The sequence below is a fragment of the Drosophila kikkawai genome, chromosome 3L (assembly GCF_030179895.1).
Source record: "Drosophila kikkawai strain 14028-0561.14 chromosome 3L, DkikHiC1v2, whole genome shotgun sequence".
Classification (NCBI taxonomy): domain Eukaryota; kingdom Metazoa; phylum Arthropoda; class Insecta; order Diptera; family Drosophilidae; genus Drosophila; species Drosophila kikkawai.
In genome coordinates this window covers 3753747-3774944 of record NC_091730.1, presented here as the reverse complement: position 1 = coordinate 3774944, position 21198 = coordinate 3753747, and the positions used below count along the sequence as shown (strand labels likewise).

Genomic DNA, 21198 nt, shown 5'->3' with positions numbered 1-21198 from the left:
GGCACACTGCACAGCGTAGCCCTAGTTTCAGTACACTTTCCAGCACTGGGCCGACATTATCGATAGCTCCAACAATTGGCCTATCGATTCAACGCTGTTAATTAATCACTTTTACTGTTTACGTTTTTAATTAAACGGTGTTAATTAAATTAACAATAACGGCAGCTATTATTCCACTGCGACGCATAAACGAAGCCGCGCCAGTCGTTGCGACGACCCCATTATCCAAATCGCCCTAGGAAAAAGCCACCAGGAAGTTCCCACATTTAACTGTAACAAGTGCGTGTGTGTGTGTTCGAGGAGAGTGCATATGTTCAGTTCAAGCTCGGTGAATAATTTACAGTTTGGCCTTCCCCCTGTAGAAGCGACAAAAAAAAAAGAAAAACAACAAAGTCGCACGTTCACTCACTCCCACACACACAACAGCGTACGCACCTCGCACGCATACAAGCGCAGCCAGCCCAGCCGATAACCTGCTCGTGTATGTGTGAGGCAATCGCCTCGCAATCAAATCACTGAAAACGAAAACAAAATCAACAACAACAAATACAAAAACAACAATAGGGGTGCCGTCAGCAGCTGTAGAAAGCATCTTGGCAGAAAGATGGGCCTGCTATTGTCCCGACTGTGGCGGATGTTTGGAAACGAGGAGCACAAGCTGGTCATGGTGGGACTGGACAACGCGGGCAAAACGACAATCCTGTATCAGTTTCTCATGAATGAAGTGGTCCACACCAGCCCCACGATCGGCTCCAACGTCGAGGAAGTTGTCTGGCGCAACATCCACTTCCTGGTGTGGGATCTCGGCGGCCAGCAGAGCCTTCGCGCCGCCTGGAGCACCTATTACACGAACACAGAACTGGTGATCATGGTCATAGACTCCACGGACAGGGAACGGCTGGCAGTGACGCGGGAGGAGCTCTACCGGATGCTGCAGCACGAGGATTTGAGCAAGGCCAGCCTGCTGGTGTACGCGAACAAGCAGGACCTCAAGGGATCGATGTCGGCGGCGGAGATATCGCGACAACTGGACCTCACCTCGATCAAGAAGCATCAGTGGCACATCCAGGCGTGCTGCGCGCTGACGGGCGAGGGCCTATACCAGGGACTGGAGTGGATTGTGCAGCGGATCAAAAACAAATGACACGCCACGCCGGATTAGTAGCTAATCAATTACCAACATAGCTAAGCCTGTCTAGAAAAGTAAACTAATTTTGATATAAACAAATTTTTAAGCGTTTCCAAATTGTTTTGAGATGATTACGAAGAGTTGTTGCCAAGCCAATTTTATTTAGTGTAAAATAACGAAGACGACGATCCCCTCAATGATAATGATACGAAAATTGTGCGTGTATATGGATAATGTGTCTAGGAGCTAAGCCAATTATTAATTAACTAACGATACTTCCAATAAAATTACAAAATAAACGTGTTTATTTCGCGTATCATCAATTTGAAAATACAAATACAGCAGTTGGACGTATTCTTTCTCCTCTCTGAGCATTGCCTGTGGTAATTGACACTGTTGGCTCGATGATTCGCTGATGTGTGAGATTGTTTTGTACTCTTCTATCGCCTAAAATAAATACATATGGTTGTGTAAAAGTTAGTGTATAAATTAAAGGCCTGTTACGCCTTGAACGGTCTAGGATTAGGTAAAAACTTTAGCATATTAAAATATATATAGCCACAAGAACGATTTGATCACAACGAAAATAAAAGCAAAATAGGGGGGCACCAAGGAAGAGGTGGTCTAGGTGAGATTGCAGGAGCTGCTGCAGCTCTTCAGGGGCTTGCCCTGGCCCAATGTGATGGTGTCCTCCGGCACCTCCTCGACACTATTGGCATCATGTTGGCGCTGTTAAAACAATATAAAAACAATTAGATTAGGCTCAGCAAGGAACTTGTTAATTAGACCCACCTTAAGCTCCGTGGCCAAGCACCGAAAAGCATCCTCCACATTCATGTTCTCCTTGGCAGAGGTCTCCATCACGAACAGGATCTCAGGTATATATTGACACATTTGGCGCGCCTCCTCAAAGTCCACCTCACGCTGCTCCTCCAAATCGCATTTGTTGCCTATCAGAATGATCAGCACATTGGAGGCCGTGTACCTGCGCACCTCCTCAATCCATTTTTGGAGGTTGGAGAAGGAAGACCGCTTTGTGATGTCATAAACTGCAAGAAAATAAGGTGTAAGTAAACAGTAAACAGTAAACACCCCACGCAACACCTGGCCACCGATACGAAGCCACTAGCTATGGGCTATTAAAATCAGTGCCAGGCGCTAATCACTTTAAAGCATGCAGCCCTTATCGGAACGACTAGGAGCTGCGCTGATAAGGCTGCCGCCGCTAGGCATTGACCGTGACAAATGGATGGGCGTATGCCCCGCAAAGATACGGACGCGACTCACCAATTAAGACCCCGTTGGCCGACCGATAGTAGCTCTGCGTAATGGTGCGAAATCTCTCCTGGCCAGCAGTGTCCCAGATTTGTAGCTAAGAAAGGGCAAAGACAGCGAAATGAATCATTGACGACGGGAGTTTGGGAATATCAGAGATCCACAGCAAACCTTGATTTGTTTGGCCTCCACGGCAATGGTCTTCATGGAGAAGTCCACGCCAATGGTATTCCCGTGACGCTCTATGTAGTTGCCCGTCTTGAATCTGTCCACGATGCAGGTCTTCCCCGTCCCACAGTCTCCAATCAGAACGATCTTGAAGAGAAAGTCAAATTGCTCCTCGTTGGGTAGCGCCATCAGGGTCTGGGGATTGCGGGCGGTCATCCTTGTGTAGTCGCCGTTCTGGGCTCCCTTAACTTGGCCGTTCTTTATCCACAATAAACAACAAAGAGTAAATCAGATGTTAGAGTGCTCGTCAGGTTTTCAGTTTATAATGCTTAAAATCTTCGTAAGAAGCTGGTTACACCTGAACTGCTGATGAATACAGCTTGTCAGTGTTGGTAAATGACACACATTTGGGCGGGGATTTTTAAATACAAGTTATTTATATTGCTCTTAAAAAACTCTTAAAACTTGACTAAAATATCCGATAACTGCTTTCGTTCCAAGTCCGGCACTTGACATCCCTCTGCCGCGAAGCCTACGGGTAATAGGATTAGCAGTTTTTCGTTTACAGGACGATTTAGCAAGGATCTCAGAGCAGGGCCACAGTTTAAGGGAGTTGTGACCAACGAAGACAGTCCTGCCGCCTGTAAGGCACACAGAAGGATGCCCGCCGCAATCGAGGTGGAAATCTCATTGTAGTAGTGTCTCTTCCTCCGACCATCGTCCATTACGCCGTAGGTCTGCTTGAAGATCAGTATGAGATAGGGGGCGTCTGTAAGGTATTCCTTCACATGATTCGTTTGTAGTGGTCGCAGATCCGTGACCCACTGGGGGTGCATTCGCTGGCTATAGTTGATCAGCTCTTCCTGCTCCACAATCTCCCGAATCGATTGCTTGAGCTCTTGGCTCTCCACCACGCAGAATGTCCAGGGTTCTGTGTGAGCACCACTGGGAGCTGTTCCCGCCGCCCTAATGCAGTCCTCTATGATGCTGAGGTCTGGTTTTTGTTGGCTGCTAAAAGAGCGAATGCTGCGACGTCCGCGGAGAAGGTTGTAAAAGATTTTAGCTCCATTCGGGTTAAGATTCTGGCCGGGAACGAAGGGAACATGAGGCTTTTCCTCAAGAGCAGGCTGCAGTTCATCGGTGTCCTCGAAATCTTGAAAGGAAAACCATTGAACCTTGAGATAGTGATTATTTTGTATTCTTTTTATTAAACCATATTTTAAAGTTTTATTTGCATTAAATTTCATTGTTAGATACGGGAGAAAAACACTGTAAAACTTTTTTTATTACTTGAAATGCTCACTAGATGGCGACTTATACCTTCTACAAGCTCCTCGTTGTCCAAAGTGTATTTCTGGGTGCTTCCTTTACGCCTGGACAGGACATATTTCAGGATACCCAAAAGGACCAAGCCAAAGAGGCAGCTGGGCCAATGTTTAAGTAGTTTGGAGCTGCTGAACAAAGCATCCATCTCCAAGCTCTGCTGATCCGTAACTGTTTGTGGTGAAAGTAGAGCAGTTTAGTTGCTCGCGCTGGCTTATCTGCTTTCCAAGTGGGTCAATGTCGTTGCTGATACGGATTCCGATTCCACAGAGAGAGAGAGAGAGATTGTGTGTGATCCCCTCAGTTGTTGTGGCAGCAGTAGGGACAGTGGCTGCCCTTAATATGGTCACAAATCCTCGAGAGTCCTGGCTTTGCCATGGGCACAGGGGAATTCTTGTCCGGCTTGTACGGATGATGCTGCATCATGAGCTGATTGAACTGTTCCTTCATTGCTGTCTTCTGCGGTCCGGCCTTCATGTGAACCAACTGTCTCTTGTGCACCTCCCTCAGGATTTCGATGATCCGCCACTTGGCATCGAAGTATATAAAATCAGGAGCGGCGGTAAGTTCCGTGCGGATCATATCGCAGAGCATTTGCACTTGCTTGAAATTTTGATATTTTGTTACTAAAGGATTATCTCTTTTATCTTCTGGAGCAGCTTCTTTACCTTTCTCCGGTGGACGGCTGCAGGGACAGGGCTTGCTATCCGGTCCATTAACTTTTTTTTCAGGCGATTCCGGTGGAGTCCTGGGACTGGATCTCCCAGATTTTTGTTTTCCCACTGGAACAGAGCCTTGGAGAACGGTATTCATGATTGCTTGGGTCTTCACGCCAGCAAAGGATTGGGCTGCGGATTGGGCAGCTGATTGGGCAGCGGATTTGATGGATTCCTGTGGCTTCATAGGTTTAGCTGGTGGGGAACCTATGGGTGAGTTATCCGATCTCTTAGGATGGCTCTCATGGGCGGTTTGGGGAGAGGCCGTGCCACAATTCCCCTTTTGAGATGGATCAGCAGGATTTCTTTTACAGGTATTTGATTCGTCTCCTGGGTTCATGGTCTTCTGTGGCTTTGATCTTGTAGCGGTCTGGGCCGGACAAGTGGATATTGGGAGCCGACACTCTGATACACAGGGTGATTTCTCCGATCGGTAGGAGCAGGTCAGATCGGTGGTTTTTATATCCTGCTCGTCGGGGTAGTGAGAGGATGCAATGGACACCTTGGAGACCTGATTGTCAGCGGCGATTTCATTGAGACGTTGCTCCTCCGAGGGCGACAAGTTGACTTCGCTGGTCTGCTTATTGTTTATTGTTTGTTTATTGCCATCCTTCTTGGAGATGCGCCTAAGGAGTTCTTTCGGAGAGCAGCACAACTTCCCGGGAAAAGCAGACAAGGGGAAGCCCGTAAAATGGTTCAGCCCATTGGCCAGCAAATCGGGTTTTGTTACACATTTTGGGTTCAGCGAACTGGTACCATTCTCTGCTGCATGGGATTTATTCAAATCCATGCATAGAAATGGCACCAGAAAGAGGAACTCGTTGTAGTAGCGAATCGAGGGCATCAGTACCTCCCCTTTGCTCTGCCTGGCGCTCTCAATGATCCAGTACTCCTGCTCGAACTGCTGGCGCAGGTCCTCGATGCAAGATCGCAGCTCAAAACTGGTCCTGCCGGGAATAGATCGAGCCATGTCATTGTAGCAATCCTCAATGAACTGCGCGTTGCCATAGTAGGGGTGCATGGGATTGTAGAGGTTTTCGTATTTGCAGTAGAGACGGATCAGCTTCCTCATGTCCAGCTCCTCCAGGGATGTTTGGTGTCCCTTCACCTGTTTTGCTTTCTTTGGTTTCTTACTTTTGCCAAAGAAAAAGGATATGAGACCCTTTATCTTCTTCGGTACATTCTGATAATGGGACTCAGAGAGGCCCATTGTCCGAGTGTCGTTGGAGCAGGATGTCGGTGGCTGGCTCTGGAATTCCATAGTTGAACGCTTGGAGCAGAATGGCCTGGGTTTTGGCAATCCTTCCATCTTCCGCCACCTGGCGCTTTGACGGCGTCGCCGTGGTGGTGTCCTCTTCTGTCGGGCGAATCAAGTTCATCAAGGGCAACAGCATTATTTATTGTTGGCGAAATTTTGTGGCATTATTTCGGAAATAAAACGAATGATTTACCTGACAGGGGAGTTTTATGAAATGAAGTGTACAACAAAGCACAACATATTCCTTTTAAAATTCTGTGAAATATTTCAAAATCACCGCCCAAAAAGTGGGGTATTTAGCCACACTGCTTCCCACCATCAGCTGTTTAACAACACATTCCAACACTGGCCCAGTGGCCTTACAGCGAAAGAGCGCGCGAGAGAGAGAGCGAGAGACACTAAAACAAAAATAAGTTCCGTAACAAAAATTATAAATAAAAAATAAGGAAGTAAGCGTTTAGCCGTCGGCCAGCCAAAAACAACAAGGCAGCGCTCCAAAAACTGTCAGCATTTTCGGGTTACAGTCTCAACATTAAATTTGAATCAAATCAGAACAGAGTCAGAATCGTGCAATTGGAACAGCAGCGGTGTGTGCGGGGGTGTTAATTAGCGGAAGACGGAAATTTATTGAACGCGAAAAACGACAGTCAGACAGACAGACAATCAAAACTCCCATTGGACACGAAAGCGAAATTAAAGTGCCGCTGAATGGTGTGCACCGAATAGTGCGAAAAATGCAATAAATCAATGTGGCAGAAGAGGAAGAGGCAGAGCGACGGAAGCAGTGACCACAACAAAGAGAGGAAGACTTAACGGCACTTTGCTAGATTCTACTTCGCGTATCACTAATTTCCTAGTTTAATTGCTCGCAAAATGGACGAGGTCTTCAGCCTGCACATGGAGAAACTGGATGTCTACGACGGCAAGTATTTTGAAAAATTCCGCTTGTAAATCCGTTAAAATATAGAGTAAACATTGGGTCTCTCGGGTGGCGAGAAATTCTGATTAGAAATATATGTAGGTGGCATAAAAACGATAACGATATTAATATAGGGTCAATGAATTGAAAGATATATTTAACTCTGGGAAAAGTAATCCGAAGAATGCTTTGTAGCTTCATAGGTTAAAAATCTAGGCCTTCAAAACAAAACAAAAAAAGTTCACATTAAAGTGGATGACCCACATAGATTTTTATTAACATTATTTATCGTTATGGTGCAATCAGAAACGTAATATTAAACTTATGGATAGTCCCTTTGTCAGGGTTAAAACTAAACATATTCGCAAAATCCCCGCGGGTTCCGCTTATAACATACATGTTAGTAGACTTATTAATGGAATCGCCAGGAAAAGCGTCTTAAAAACAGGTGAATAGTATAAAGTAGATCAGAAGCAGCTCCTCACTAGTCATTGTCGTCGGGATCCGGTCCGGCGAGTATCTCCTCAATGATTCGGTGGCCGTCCTCGGTCTTCTCGCCCTGGATAATCAAGTCCCGGAGCGTGGATATGTGCTTCTCGCCCTGCTCAATCTGGACCTTTAGGGTGTCGTTTTCTCGGCGAAGGTCGTCTATGCGCTTCTTCCGCTCCTCGGCGGATTTCTTTGTCTTCTCGCGTGTGCGTTGCACGGCCTGTTTCGAAATTAATAATAAATCAATATAGTGTGTGGCTATTTTTGGGGCACTTCTGGGGGCCCAGCAACATGTTGAAACAGCTTGCCTCATCTTTTTCTCTGTCTCTGCTGTTTCGCTCTGGCAACCAAAAACTAACATACAAACCTCATTGTTTTTCTGTCTTTTCCGTTGGTACTCCGGATCGTTGACGGCTGGACTCATTGGGGAATCGCTATCCTTACTGGTGGACGCGGCGTTGGCACTTGCAGTTCTCTTCTTGGCCGGCATCCTGTCCGTGATAATCCTGATTTGTATTTAGGAGTTTATTTATTTTACGATCAACTAGCAAAAGATGCAGCGACGGACGTGTTGTTGTGAAATTACACGCCAAACAGCTGTTCCACCGCCGGGCAGTGTTGGCAAGCGCGCCAAGGCCACCCAGCGAACAATAACACTGCGGTATTACTAAACTAAAAATGAAAATCGAAACAAGTAGGAATAATTTGCAAACCGATCAATAGCTCTGGAATAATATTGTTAAACACCTGTCAACCACACAGCCCGACAAGTTTTTCGTTTGCTCATAATATTGTAGCAATACGTTATTTTTATTATTTATCAACTGTTTATACAATTTGTTTGTAAAGACTGATTTCCTGTATGTAGCTGTAGTTGCAATCAGAAATTAAATTAAATGGAATGTAATACGTAATAGTCAATAAATGTTCTGAATAAGCAAAAGTTTAAATTTTCATCGTGTTTTCCATACCCCATCAAACATTTTGTGCACAAGCAGAGACCTGCCAGTGCTTCACAACACTGGAACTGTGATTTACTTGCAACCGGCTTAATTTTTTCCTTGCAAAATGTCTTCGCCTGCCCCCAAATCGCCGGAGCTGTCGGACAAGAGTAAGAAATACGACAGACAAATCAGGTAAGGTTGGGGTTTCGCCGTAGCAAAGTGACATTTCGCTAATGTATGCCCGTTTAGGTTGTGGGGCGAACATGGACAGACGCTTCTGGAGGCGGCCACCGTTTGTTTGGTGAATGTCACGGCCGTGGGCTGCGAAACAGTCAAAGGTTTAGTCCTTCCCGGAATCGGTGGCTTCACGGTGGCCGACGGCAGCACCGTCAAGGAGGAGGACCTGGGCAACAAGTGGGTAGTCTTCATAGAACCTCAGAAAACAGCCATATAATGCATCGCTTCTCTGCAGTTTTTTTCTGGATCAAACCTATCTGGGAAAATCCAAGGCTCTGGCCTGCATGCAGCTCCTCCAGGAGCTCAATCCTGACGTAAACGGCGACTATGTGGAGGAGAGTGCCGACTTCATACTGGCCAATCGTCCCAACTTCTTTGACAGCTTCGATTTGGTCATTGCCTCCAATCTCAACGAGCAGACTTTGCTCCTCCTCGCCGACCGTTTGTGGGAGGCCAATGTCCCGCTACTCTACTGCCGCTCGCTGGGCATGCTGGGCACCATCCGCCTCCAGATACGTGAACATTGCATTGTGGAGGCGCATCCGGATAACAGACAATTTGATCTGCGCTTGGAGCATCCATTTGATGCTCTGCGAGAGCATCTCGATGGGACAGAGGTGACCAGCAAGGTACCCTGGCTGCTGGTGCTGCACAAGTACCTAACTACCTGGCAGAAGCAGCAGGCGAATGGGACTCCAACGCCGCGCACTTACAAGGAGAAGAACCAACTGCGTGACACTATCAGGAACGAGATGAAGGCGGACGAGGAGAACTATGAGGAGGCCATCAAGGCGGTGAATACGGCATTCGGGGCAGGACAGATTCCCACGGGCCTGAAGTCCATTTTCGAAGACGATGCCTGCGAGCAGCTGAACAAGAAGGTGGCTTTTGCTTTATTCCTTAAATAACTTATACATTTTATATCGATTTTGGTTTCTTATTCAGAGCAACACCTTCTGGATCATGGCCAAGGCTCTGAAGCACTTTGTGGTCCATGAAAACCAGGGATATCTGCCTCTGCCTGGAGTTCTTCCGGATATGACCGCCAACACGGACTCGTATATCGCCCTGCAACACATCTACCGTCAGCAGGCACTGCAGGATGCCGATCAGGTGTACCACAAGTGCCAGGACTACCTCAAGCAGCTGTCCCTGCCCGCCGACAGCATTGATGAGCGTAGTGTGCGTCTGCTTTGCCGTGAGGCAGCCGGCTTGGCAGTCATTCGAGGCACCCGCTTAGCTGAGGAGTACGAGAAGAGCTGTCGTCTGTTGCCATTGGGTGAGTGTCTTTCAATGTCGTAGAGCTATGTATCCATTCCAAAACATTCATTTTCTTTCAATTCCAGTTGAGGACAACGAGCTGCAGGGCAACCTCACGGCCTACAACTTTGCACTGCGCGCTTATGAGCGTTTTCTTAGCGAGTGCGGCAACATTCCCGGCGAGTGCACTGTGGAGCAGGACATTGGACGCCTGAAGAGCATCGCTGCCAAGATGCTAAGCGATCTGGGCATGCATGCAACCATCAGCGACGATGTTCTGCACGAGATCTGTCGCTATGGTGGTGCTGAGTTGCATGCAGTGTCTGCTCTTATAGGTAATATTAGAGAAATTGAAACGAAGAATTTTGTTAACTTTTCGGTAATTCTTTCCAGGTGGCTGTGCTGCCCAGGAGGTGATCAAGGTTATCACCAAACAATACAAGCCCATTGATAATACCTTTATATACAATGCCATTACCACTGAAAGTGTCACATTGAAGTTATAAATATATCCTGTTTTGCAATGCAATTTCCTATCATAGTTTATTTTATTTTCTTGTTTTCGACTGGTTTGCCATAATTCTTACGGTAGAATTTTCCAAATAAAAAAACAAAGGGCACCACATAGACGAAATCCATTAAGAGAATCCCAGTGCCATATTCGCAGCCCCGCACAAAGGCCTGTCCTGCCCACAGCAGACCAATGGCGAACTGTAACAGCTGGAGGCCGGTCAAGTAGCGTTTCCACCACAGGAACTTCTGGATGCGAGGGCCCAGCGCACTCAACGCATAATAGCTGTACATAATGATGTGAACGAAGGAGTTTATAAAGGCTGGCACATAAGCTGTAAGGAGAAAAGGATTTAAAGGGAGAGGAACACTTTAAAGGGGAAAAAAATAGACACTCACACGAGCCCGTTGGCGTCCACTTGATGGCAATCCAGCACATGACGAACATGGAGCTATGATGGTACACATGCAGGAAGCTCAGTTGCCTCCACTTGTGCCGCAAAATGAAGAAGGCCGTGTCGGCGAATTCGAGTATTTTCGAGATGTAGAACCACCAAATGGCCGCGGCAATCTGTTTTACAAAGAGGTATGTATATGACCCTCTCAATTTGATTCTGTCAGTCCGGCCTGCGGGCCATGAATAGTTCTCTCTTTTTTCGGAAAATACCCTTGCAAAGAGCATGTTTAACTTTAGACTTAAGTGAATTTTTAATTAACTGGCAGCTTAAACCTTTAACTAAACTTGATTTTGGCAGTGTCTAAATCTTTTTAATAAGCTTTCGTTGAGCTAAACTATCTCAAAATACTGCTAGGTCCTACTACATCTTTCTCAGTCTTATTGCATTCAAAAATAACTTTCCTGCAAGGGTACTTAGAGCTTCGATTTCCAAAGTTCCTCTCCCTCATTTTTTTTTTGTATTTCCCCGCCAACTTACACGCATTTCATGTGGGCTATAGCTCACCCGACATGCCTGACAGGCGAAGCTATAGTCGAGGGCCCGCGATGCCGTGAGGACCTCCAGAAAGATGTGGGCATTGAGCAGGACCATGGCCAAACTGTGGCAGAACAATGGCACTCGCAGCTGCAGCGGCTTGTACCTGTGGGGGGAATCCAGTCCAGCAGCAGTGTGGGTGTCGTTTGGCAATGCCCTGACGGATAGCTGGTTTGACCTCACCTGGCAGCCCATTTGGGGCCGAAGCGCGCCATCAGCAGGTAGAGGGCAAGTATGGCGGCGACATTCCAAGGTGATTGCACCAGTGGCCACGTGCGCGTCCGTTCGTCGGCCAGCTCCTCGAACGGATAACGATAGCTGCCAATTGTGGTGTTGTCGTTGCCATGGTGCGCCATTGGAGAATCTCCGGATGAGACTGACTAAGGCGGCACCCAGACTGGCGACTCATATATACGCTTCTTGGCTCCGCTGATGCGTTGATGGCTTTTCCCCCCCCCCATTTAATTAAATGTCGCCGTTGGAGCATGAACGTTGAGGCAGGTCGGGGTTTTGCCTCTTAAATTTTCACTTAGGGCCCTCTGACTGCTTCTTAAATTTCGGTCAAAGTCAAGATTTTATTTGTTGTTGTCTAAATCGAGATTTAATGGCATTTTGAAAGCAATATTCAGATTTTATTTATGCCAAATGTGTAGAGAAAGTAATAAAGATATAATTCTAAGATTTAACTTAAGAATACATTTTTTTTTATTAAGCTGATATACTCATTAAAAACTATAACAAGTTTAGGTGACTTTTTATCAAGAAAATTGTTTATAAGTCTTAATCTAAAAGTTTGAAATATTTTAAGTTAAATATAGATATGTTTAAGAGTGCCAGTACAGCAGGTACTTTATAATAATTTATGGGAATCATTTCTGCTTTTTCAATTCGTTACCTTCGATATTTTTACCTGAACCATTTTTACCTGGCATTTCAAATGCAGGCTACAATATCCTTTGTTGTCGATTTCCCATTTATTTCGACTCCATTGGAATCTTGATTAAGCAGATGCATTCATTTTTCGATTGCCTCTTAATCAATGAAGCGTTAAATATAGTTACACACGTATATATCTTTTGTGGCATCGTATCATCAATATTGAAAAGTGCAATTGCCATTGCAGGAGCTGCAGAAGCCGGAGGAGGGGCAGGGGCAGGAGCAGGAGCATCAGGAATAACAAGGAAAACAATTGGAAAGCACAATAAAGTGTGCAACGTGAGAGAGGTCTGGCGAGGGTGATGGGCATGGCTAAAGGCGAGGGAGTGAAGGCAGCGAAACCTGAAAGCCAAAAACGAAAAGCAAACTTTTCACTAAGACGTTGCTAGAAAATGTAGCAATCTCCAAAAAATGAATACACTATACAGAAAAGGTGCCTGCCAATCTATCTATCTATCTACCTATATATCAATCTATCTATCTATTTATCAATCATCTATCTATCTATCTATCTAACTGTCTATCTATCTATATATCTATCTATCTATCTATCTATATATCTATCTATCTATCGCTCTCTTTATGTATCTATATTTTTATTCATCCTATCCATCCTATCCATCCTATCTATCTACCATTTCATTTCCTAAAAATAGGGCATTTCCAACTCGATTTCAACACAAAAACTACGACATCAGTTGTTCGCCCTTAGCGCTGTTAGATGTTTGCGCTTTTCGCTGGCTTTTGGCCCTTTCATGTCTCCGGCTTCGACTCCATTTTCTATTATTGTTTTCTTTATTTGTATTACAGTACGTGTTTGCACCTAGGGCACTTTGTGCTGTTGCTGCTGCTGATGCTGCTGCTGCCGCTGTTTACATTTCGGATGCCATAGGAGCAGCTGCGTCCAAAGGGTTGAGCATCGACAACGGGCAGACTTCTCCACTTCCGCCATTGGATGTTTGCATTATTATTATTTTCTGCCGGGCACCCGTAAAGCGCAATTGTATCGCCCCGTTGACCGCAGAAGTTGGACCCCTTTTGATGGGCTCAATTTTGGGGTTTTCGGGAGTGCTTTCCCCGCCTCCTCTTCCGTTCCGAATCAAGCGTCAATTTTCATTAAAATAATGTCACAATTTAGACTCGAAATGGGTTCTGTTCCGGCCTCCGGTCCCCTCTGTGTGGTTAACCGCCTGGCTTTGCCCCATCATCAGTGGAGGCTGCACATGTCCTGCGGCTACGCATGTCCTGTGTTTCGGCTTCCTCCACTTACGCATTTCCTCTCCCATATCCTCCAGTATTCGCGTGCTTACGTATGCGTATAATTAAGTTAGTGTGATTGTCATAATCAGTCCTTACACTATCCTTTTGTATTTTTGTAAAGGTTTAAACGATCTTTTTACGGTTTTAAAATAATTAAAAAAGTGTTTGCAATAATATTTCTTAGATTTGAAATTCTATTTTACTTTTTATTTAAAATTCAATAAGAGTTTTCTGTTGATAATAAATATATTTTATATAATTTTTTTTTTGTAAACCCTTAGAAATAATCCCTCTTTTCGATTCCCCCATCATGATAACTACACCTTTACCATTGCAGTTTTTGGTACCCAGGCGAATTGTAAACGAAGCTGTTGGCACATGGCAAATATATTTGATAGATGGATGTCCGGATGCCTAACTGATGTTATTTCGTCGTGGTCCCTCCATTTGGCATTTGTGAATACCGATGCATTGAACCGTTCACAGGGACCTGAATAATTTAGTTTAGTGGGTGGGAGAGTGTAGGGTTTAAGGGGGAGGCTTGAGTTCACAGAGGCATTTTTGGGCAGTGGGTGGTGGTGTTGGTTCATCGTGCTAACATTGTCGCCCCGAGTGGATCACGTGGTTTATTAAATAGATTACGGTTTTGTGCCGCACAACTTCATGGTGCACATTGTACTAGACAAATATTGAAAGTCCCCTCTGTAAAACACTGAAGAAAATGAAAGCCACCTGGAATTTAATTTATTATTTAATTTAATATATAATTGAATACATTAAGGGGGTAGTTAAGGGGGTGGTTTGCCTTGTCTTTGGATCACTTCAACGAATAGGAAATCGATCATAACTAAGCCAAAAATGCTTTAATTTCAGATCGGACAACTGTTTTGTGTTAGTTTTTATTAGGTTAAAAAATCTGCTTACTAAATTTAACATTTAAAAAAAATCAAATTTTGGTTAATTTCTCACAATTTTGATGATGTAACCCCTTATAAAATTTTTGAAAATTTTGAAATTTTTTTTTTCTTAGCTGCCAAGCTAGAAAGACTCGCCTGTTGATGCTGATCAAGAATATATATGATTTATAGGGTCGGAAATGACTCTTTCACTGCGTTTATAGCTTCTGACTGAAATTATGATACCTTCAAGGGGGCTTTTAAATTTAAATAATAATAATTTTTGGGAAAATAAAATTTTCAATAAGCCAAAAATGCTTTAATTTTTATCTAAAAACTAATATTAAATTTCTGAAAATAGTTTTAAAATTATTAAACATAGTTAAATCATTTTCTTTTCTTTTTTTCAGTGCCTTATGTCAACGCTGGACTACTGTCAGTGTTCTCCATTGTCAGCAGTAGTTGCATGCATGACGAATTCATGGCGGTTCATTGCCGTTTTATCATCTTTGACCCCTCGCTGGACCCTCGCATGCCTGCACATTCAAAACTGCGGTCAAGGGGGCACAGTTGAAGGGTTAAATACAAAAAAACATGCATACAATATGCAAAACTTTGTTCAGCGGGCGATAAGAACTGCATTGACAATTTGATACAACTAAAAAATGTGCGAGGAAATAAATACACAGAGCTGGAAACATTGTATCTTTTGGTATATATTTTTATTAAACCTTACATTTTTTGTTTGAGAACAGAAATATATTATTTAAAGCAATTTCCATAGCTTTTTTAAGTATTTATTTGCAGAAATAAATAAAAAATAATGACAGCGCTTCTCAATAACCACAATTTCGATTTGCAATGAAATTGCTGGCTTTTCGACATTTATGAAATAAGCAGTTATAATGCAGACCCATAACTGGGCAGACAAATGGACGGCGGGAATGGAATACAAAAATAAATATCCTTCTTCTTGCAGGGATTGCTGCACCCAAAAGGAATGGACACATTGCACTGGCGGTGGCCGCCGCATCATTATATCAATATTCTGGTGTATTGACAGCGGCGAGCAATTGATGTCAGTGACAAAGGGGAAATATCATCAAGCAAGTCAAGCTGCCATCGAGAACGATGCTTTCTTCCCTTTCTACCACCAGTTTTTCCTGGAGTTTTCTTGGCATTTTCACTGAGCGAAAAAGTTTTCTAGGTTTGTTATTGAAAGACAAACATTTGTCTTGAAAAATAATAATAATAATATATTACAAATAAATATATAATTTATATTTAAAATATATTTAATGTCTATAATTTAATTCCTTAAGTACATCATTTTTTCTCCACGTTTACTTCCCCCGCTTATTGTGATTTTCTTGTTGCTATTTTGCGGGAGATTATTGAATGGGAATGACCTGACCCAATGGCATCTCCTAGGACTTCCTTCTCCTCCTCCCGAGCCAAGCCATTGATGCTGTTGTCCTGTCCATGTCCATCCACTGTCGACTCGAATCGCTTTTTGTGTTTACTCGCATTTCCTGCACATTTCCGGCTCAATGGGAATGTGGCAAACTGTGTCCTTCCCCCCCTTCCGAAAGCTTGCCGAGCCATGAGAAATTGTGGCCATGATTGGTAGAATACCTTGGGTTTCGTCTACGGCATCCCCAGCTACAGGTTTAATTTAGATTGAAATACAATTGCTTTTGTTGGAGTTTTTTTTGGTAGATGATATTTCCCCAAGAAGTCTTAGAAGGTATTTAAATATTCTATTTTATATTATTAGAGAGATGAATTCCTTGTTCTATTCTTTGCTCAGCACATAAAATGCATCAAAAGGAAGCCATCACTTCTCTTATGCGAGTCATTTGTCTCTTTGCGTCTTTCTTTTTCCCTGTTGGCAGGTGCAACATACTTTACCTGTCCCGCCTTTGGCTTGCTTGCCATCACCCATACGCCATGTTGTCGCATCGCCTGGATACGCGTTATTTACAAAACATTTGTCATGGCTTTGGCTCGCTTAGATCGGAAGTGGAAGTGGAGACCCGGGGCAGGGGGAAGATGTGATGGGTTTGAGGATAATGCCATCTGCTTGGCTGAGTATCGAATGCATTTTCGCTGGGGTGACCGGGAGACGAGTGAAATTAATGGTTTGCCACTTTGTCATCACGGTTTGAAAGTCAATTTGGCATTAGATAGGTTGGGTTTTCGGGAGTTGACTTAGTTTCTGGAGTGATCGGGATATATTACTCAGTGTGAGGGAGATAAAGTAAGCAGGAAAGATGCAGTGGAGAGTTGTAGTGTATCTTAAGGTTTGCAAATTGAAATTCAAGGTAAACATTTAATTTTAATAATTTTTTAATGATATGGCATGGTATCAGCATAAATACTAGCAACTTGTAGTTCTTAAAACCACAATTTTAAACTTAAAATAAAATAAATTAATTAAAAATCTCTCAAATTAAACAACTCTGCTCAGCTTTGGCCCAAAGTTCCCCTTACCAACTTGCAAAACATATATATTCCTGCATAATTTAAGTTGATTAACTGAATGGCATTTGAACTGTCTTCCAATTAATTTACTTTCTAGCTGAAATAAATGTTTATCCAATAAACAATTAGTTGAATTTCCAACCAAACCCCAGCAACTTTACCAACTCGTCTTGGAGCTTTTCACATTCACTTTAAGCCAAACAAAGTTAGTACAACAGCCCTTGATCCCCTCCCCCCCTCTAGTTCTTGCCTTTAACCCCGGCATCAAATTAATTAAATTGAGCCAAGAAAATGTACAAACACGTACATGTATTTGTGTGGGGATGAAACACAAGGCAGCTTTGGCCGCAATTTTTAATTGCATTTTAATGACTTTATTCCGCTAAAAATATGCCGGCACACAGAGAGCCCATTAAACTGATTAATCTCAGCCATTGACACCTCGAGGCTCTAATTAAAGTGGCCCAGTGCCAAAAGGATACGATTCATAACTCGACAGCGAACGATATAAGCCCCAGAAAATATAACTTTCTATTGAGCTGGCTGTCTGTCAAAAGAGGAAATCGGGGGGGATATACCACATATATATATGTCTATATAGTGGACAAAGCAATGGAAGAGCAAGAGAAGCATGTGGCATGTGGCATGAACAAAAAGTAAGTCCGACAATTGGCAGTTTCGCCAAATAACTTTGTTGCTGCCGCTGCTGCTGCCAGTAGTGGCCCAAAATAGCCGACACAGCATATATAACTAATACTCCCAGTTGGCAGCCTGACCACAGACCAGCCATCCGGCCAAATATCTAACCAGAAAAACCACCCCAAAGAGCCACCCAATATTCCCACCAAAAAAAATAAAAACCCGACACAACGAACCGATGGACAATAAAACAAATCGAATAGAACTTCATTTTCTCCAACAATTTTTTTTTTGTTCACTCGCTTTTCTTCTCGTTTTTCAGGGATTTTCCGGGCCGAGGGAGCTGGCGAGACGTGTTTGGTTTTGTGTTGTCGCTTGTGCTGTGTGAAAATGGCCATAAAATGTGCAGGGGGGAAAATCAGTGTTTAATTAAGTTATAAAAATGTTTTGGTCATTTAAGTCCGCGACCAAGAGAATTTGCGGCTGCGACTCGATGAGAACAAATGGAATGGAAACTAAGCTGGGGGATTAGGCTAAATAATCAGGCTTTTCTTGATTTTTCTTATGGGCAAGAAATTGGAGGAAATTAATTCAAGGAAAAGGTATGCAAAATAGAGTTTAAGGACTTTTAAATTATACAGAACAATTTTTTTAAATAAATTTAAATATATAAAAAGGAGCTCAAAAATATAATCTAAAATATTTTTTTTTTTTTTTGAGATAAATATCAACCAAGATTTTTAGTCAGAATATTTTGGATTACCTATTTGGATTTGTTTAAAGTTCATATATTTTTTAAATATTTTTTAAGCTTTGCTTTGTTTAGAAATAATTTTTTGAAGGATCTGAGCCTAGTGTTAAATGACTTAACTAAACCTTGGCGACACATTTTCATGGCACATTCCAGGTCATAAAGAAAAACCTGCAGCAAAAAGTCTTGCATTTTTTTCAGGCGGCACTCGAAAATTGCTTACCACCATAGCAGCAGGCAACCTGCATTCCTTTTTTTTTGCCAGTTTTCTTTATTATTATGGAAAGGAATATTTATGAGCGTTTATGTATGCCCTGGATTTTTGTTGACTGCTCTAAGGGGGTATATTGATCAATAGGGAATATAAAAAAATATATAAATCCAACTTGTTATGAAAAAAAATAAATGAAAGAAAATTAGCAAGAAAACCATTGTTGAAAAACAAAAATTAACCAATTTAAAATTGTATTTTACTTGAAATTTAAGCTTTTTAAGGAATACTTTAATTATAATTTAAAATTTTTAAGTTTTTAAAATTCATATATTTTTTACTGGGTATTGAAATTGTCTTTAAATCATTTCCTTTTGTTTTCTCCACATGAAACTCGTATGAGCTGCTGCAGCTTACTTATTCTGCAACTTCTTCATCCGTTTCCTTATGCGAATGTGCATGCTTAAGCTGCTTTTCCACGCACACACTCACACACACACAAGCCAAGAGAAAAAGTTCGGGGGGGAAAACTAAGGGAAAAAGTGGAGGAAAACAACACATTGAGCTGAGCTTAACGGCTGGCGCATAAGTTTCAAAGTCAGCATGGAAGGTCCAAGTCTCAGTTCGACTGTCTTGCAACTTTTGCAGCGTCGTCGTCTTTTGGCTTAAAATAGTTGTAGGCACTGAGAAAAATAAATACTAATTTAAAATGTAATGAAAATTTTTTTATATTGTATTTTCATAGAATTAAAAGAACTGTTCAAATAAAATGTAAATAGGAAAATAAATTAAAATAAGCTGCATACAAATTAAGATTTTATTAATTCAAAATATTCATTACACTTTCCATAAATAATAAATATAAGATAAAAGTGATATAAACCTAATTGTTCTGTAAACCTAATTGCCTTTGCCAAACTGAATCCAATTTATTTTCTGTGTAGAACTTGGGAATAGGATTTAGGAGGAGACTGGGGAAAATTTATCTGGGCACGTCGTCTGTGTATTTCAAATGCAATTCATTGTGCTCCTTTCTCTCTCCTTCTCTGGGTGTGTGTGTTGTGTGTGTGTGTTGCTTTATGTCCAGTCTGTTGTGTTTGTGTTACCAAAATCCCAGTGCGAGTGGCTGAGAAATACCCAGATTGGGGAGCTGCGTTTGCACTTTGGGAAACTCTTTTAAACGCCTCTCGAATACACGCATGTTATGCAGCAATTTCAACAAGACCATTGTCCCTGGCTCTGTGCTCGTAAATCTTTTGCTTTATCCTTATAGCTCACAGTATATACACCATCTGCATACTTGAATTTATTTCAAAGACTTTTGAAACGTTTGCTTAAATTATTTGCGGAGATACAAATAATATAGGAGTTTCATAAGCTAAATATTTCCTGAACTGTTTGTTGGTTTTTAATAATAAATTATAGAGTCAGGAGAGTTTTAGATTTAGTTAATTTATATAGGGTTTCAGAAGGATTTTTTAATACTATTATAAATAAAAGAAAGATTTTGAATCCTATTTAAAAATATTTTATATATTTATATACCAAATAACCTATATTTAAAGTCTTAAATATTATTATGTTTGTATCTTTAACAACCGCCAAGATGCTGAGTAAAGGCAATTTCAACTTTGTTTTTACCCACTTAAACTTTCACATTCACTGAAATTTACTGGCTTAACTTTTTCATAAATTCAATTTGAAGCCCCGAACTTGGGTTAAGGCCTGGCGCCTCGTCAAGGATGCTATGGAAATGAGTTGCAGCTTCAATCGCGAAATGCGTAATTACGCCGGGCATGCGAAGTGTTTGATTGAGCGATATTGGCCCCGAATGATGGTAATCGAATTTCAATGGAATTATACTACTGCAACGAGGATGATGATGCTGATAATGCTTGTGTGATTATGATGTGCGGTCGGGGAGGGGAGGTCAGCTCCTTGTCGTCTTCTTGGCCAATTGAGAGGTCAGAGGTGTGCAGCTAATTGGTTTGCTGTTTGAAAATTAATTCAAGCCTAATTATTGGCTAACAGGCACACAATAAACGCAATTATAATTACGCAACAGCAGCTGCGGCAGCAACAAAAGCAGCAATTAGGCATGCATAATGCATATATTTGCATTTTGCAGCTTCGTCACTGTCATAAACAACATTTGCCATGTTTCTATTTGTTGTTTACTGCTTTTTTTTGTTGTTTTGTTGTTGATTTTGGTGTTTGTTTTTTGGTGTTTTTGGCTTAATTAATCTGTCAACAGTTTTTTGGGGGGGAGGGCCATCATTTATGCAATTTAGTTGTGTCATCATTGCATTTGGCATGAACTTGCAGTTCTTAACTGTTAACTGCTTAACTGTTTAAATTATTTCAGAACATTTACTTGGGAATTTATATATAAATATTTTGATTTATTGAGGCGGCTCAACCTATTCCTTCTTCAGCCAACCTGAAAAAGAGTGCTAATGATAGATGTTTTGCTGCTTTATTTTTATAGTTTACTATTATAAACTGTTTAAGTTGTACTATAAAAATATTTATTTCCAACTAAGAATAAAGATTAAGATGATTTAAAGTCCATAAAAGGAGTGTAAAATTGTTTATTAACAAACCCAATGTTCTAAAAATGTATAAAAAATAAATAACAAATTGAATTGAATCTTAAAATATTTAAAATATTAATTCGATAAATTTCAGAGTTACTTTTAAAGTAATTTTTGAAATAATAGAAAAATTAACTTCCTCTTTGAGGAATTTGCATAAATTACAACTATTTCTCAAGGCTTACAGTCTATAAAAATAATTGTAAA

General features: G+C 42.0%; 7 protein-coding genes across 8 annotated transcripts; 3 read left to right on the top strand and 4 right to left on the bottom strand.

Annotated features, from left to right (window-relative positions):
- Window positions 1-42: 42 nt before the first annotated feature.
- Arl5 (ADP-ribosylation factor-like 5) lies at window positions 43-1432 on the top strand. Its single transcript, XM_017162945.3, has one exon. It carries the CDS (start codon window positions 605-607, stop codon window positions 1142-1144), a length of 540 nt encoding a protein of 179 aa, XP_017018434.1. The 5' UTR covers window positions 43-604; the 3' UTR covers window positions 1145-1432.
- Rab19 (RAS oncogene family member Rab19) lies at window positions 1412-2898 on the bottom strand. The gene is made up of 4 exons (XM_017162944.3): window positions 2576-2898; window positions 2417-2501; window positions 1922-2178; window positions 1412-1858 (listed from the first exon to the last, which is right to left on the bottom strand). Exons 1-4 carry the CDS (start codon window positions 2786-2788, stop codon window positions 1754-1756), a joined length of 660 nt encoding a protein of 219 aa, XP_017018433.1. The 5' UTR covers window positions 2789-2898; the 3' UTR covers window positions 1412-1753.
- A 117-nt stretch (window positions 2899-3015) lies between these two features.
- Window positions 3016-6088, bottom strand: LOC108071866 (uncharacterized). 2 transcript variants are annotated; one of them, XM_041777329.2, is made up of 3 exons: window positions 4222-6088; window positions 3884-4066; window positions 3016-3725 (listed from the first exon to the last, which is right to left on the bottom strand). In XM_041777329.2, exons 1-3 carry the CDS (start codon window positions 5918-5920, stop codon window positions 3031-3033), a joined length of 2577 nt encoding a protein of 858 aa, XP_041633263.1. In that variant the 5' UTR covers window positions 5921-6088; the 3' UTR covers window positions 3016-3030. The 2 variants fall into 2 exon arrangements, with proteins under 2 accessions (XP_041633263.1, XP_041633261.1); XM_041777327.2 differs by lacking the exons at window positions 3016-3725; window positions 3884-4066 and having other exon boundaries at window positions 4311-4498; window positions 4564-6084.
- Window positions 6089-6256: 168 nt separating this feature from the next.
- Window positions 6257-7889, top strand: LOC108071963 (uncharacterized). The gene is made up of 2 exons (XM_017162939.3): window positions 6257-6791; window positions 7749-7889. The coding sequence occupies exons 1-2, from the start codon at window positions 6743-6745 to the stop codon at window positions 7796-7798; spliced, it is 99 nt and encodes a 32-aa protein (XP_017018428.1). The 5' UTR covers window positions 6257-6742; the 3' UTR covers window positions 7799-7889.
- Window positions 7029-7779, bottom strand: Irbp18 (Inverted repeat binding protein 18 kDa). The gene is made up of 2 exons (XM_017162937.3): window positions 7645-7779; window positions 7029-7497 (listed from the first exon to the last, which is right to left on the bottom strand). The coding sequence occupies exons 1-2, from the start codon at window positions 7765-7767 to the stop codon at window positions 7273-7275; spliced, it is 348 nt and encodes a 115-aa protein (XP_017018426.1). The 5' UTR covers window positions 7768-7779; the 3' UTR covers window positions 7029-7272.
- Window positions 7890-8272: 383 nt separating the features above from the next.
- APP-BP1 (Nedd8-activating enzyme E1 regulatory subunit APP-BP1) lies at window positions 8273-10247 on the top strand. The gene is made up of 6 exons (XM_017162936.2): window positions 8273-8413; window positions 8471-8635; window positions 8694-9339; window positions 9404-9737; window positions 9805-10053; window positions 10112-10247. The coding sequence occupies exons 1-6, from the start codon at window positions 8346-8348 to the stop codon at window positions 10222-10224; spliced, it is 1575 nt and encodes a 524-aa protein (XP_017018425.1). The 5' UTR covers window positions 8273-8345; the 3' UTR covers window positions 10225-10247.
- On the bottom strand, window positions 10247-11583 carry Elo68beta (Elongase 68beta). Its single transcript, XM_017162795.3, has 4 exons — window positions 11404-11583; window positions 11164-11326; window positions 10628-10799; window positions 10247-10563 (listed from the first exon to the last, which is right to left on the bottom strand). Exons 1-4 carry the CDS (start codon window positions 11574-11576, stop codon window positions 10262-10264), a joined length of 810 nt encoding a protein of 269 aa, XP_017018284.2. The 5' UTR covers window positions 11577-11583; the 3' UTR covers window positions 10247-10261.
- Between the last annotated feature and the right edge of the window lie 9615 nt (window positions 11584-21198).

Coding starts and splice junctions, on each gene's coding strand:
- Arl5 (XM_017162945.3), top strand. CDS start 605: ATGGGCCTGCTATTGTCCCGACTGTGGCGGATGTTTGGAAACGAGGAG.
- Rab19 (XM_017162944.3), bottom strand. CDS start 2,788: ATGACCGCCCGCAATCCCCAGACCCTGATGGCGCTACCCAACGAGGAG. Junction 2,502..2,575: donor TGGAGGCCAAACAAATCAAG/GTTTGCTGTGGA, acceptor GCCCTTTCTTAG/CTACAAATCTGGGACACTGC. Junction 2,179..2,416: donor GGCCAACGGGGTCTTAATTG/GTGAGTCGCGTC, acceptor ATTTTCTTGCAG/TTTATGACATCACAAAGCGG.
- LOC108071866 (XM_041777329.2), bottom strand. CDS start 5,920: ATGGAAGGATTGCCAAAACCCAGGCCATTCTGCTCCAAGCGTTCAACT. Junction 4,067..4,221: donor CCATATTAAGGGCAGCCACT/GTCCCTACTGCT, acceptor CACCACAAACAG/TTACGGATCAGCAGAGCTTG. Junction 3,726..3,883: donor GCTTGTAGAAGGTATAAGTC/GCCATCTAGTGA, acceptor TTTCCTTTCAAG/ATTTCGAGGACACCGATGAA.
- LOC108071963 (XM_017162939.3), top strand. CDS start 6,743: ATGGACGAGGTCTTCAGCCTGCACATGGAGAAACTGGATGTCTACGAC. Junction 6,792..7,748: donor GAAACTGGATGTCTACGACG/GCAAGTATTTTG, acceptor TGGCACTTGCAG/TTCTCTTCTTGGCCGGCATC.
- Irbp18 (XM_017162937.3), bottom strand. CDS start 7,767: ATGCCGGCCAAGAAGAGAACTGCAAGTGCCAACGCCGCGTCCACCAGT. Junction 7,498..7,644: donor AAAGACAGAAAAACAATGAG/GTTTGTATGTTA, acceptor ATTTCGAAACAG/GCCGTGCAACGCACACGCGA.
- APP-BP1 (XM_017162936.2), top strand. CDS start 8,346: ATGTCTTCGCCTGCCCCCAAATCGCCGGAGCTGTCGGACAAGAGTAAG. Junction 9,340..9,403: donor GCGAGCAGCTGAACAAGAAG/GTGGCTTTTGCT, acceptor TTTCTTATTCAG/AGCAACACCTTCTGGATCAT. Junction 10,054..10,111: donor TGCAGTGTCTGCTCTTATAG/GTAATATTAGAG, acceptor AATTCTTTCCAG/GTGGCTGTGCTGCCCAGGAG.
- Elo68beta (XM_017162795.3), bottom strand. CDS start 11,576: ATGGCGCACCATGGCAACGACAACACCACAATTGGCAGCTATCGTTAT. Junction 11,327..11,403: donor GGCCCCAAATGGGCTGCCAG/GTGAGGTCAAAC, acceptor TTCCCCCCACAG/GTACAAGCCGCTGCAGCTGC. Junction 10,564..10,627: donor GTGGACGCCAACGGGCTCGT/GTGAGTGTCTAT, acceptor TTCTCCTTACAG/CTTATGTGCCAGCCTTTATA.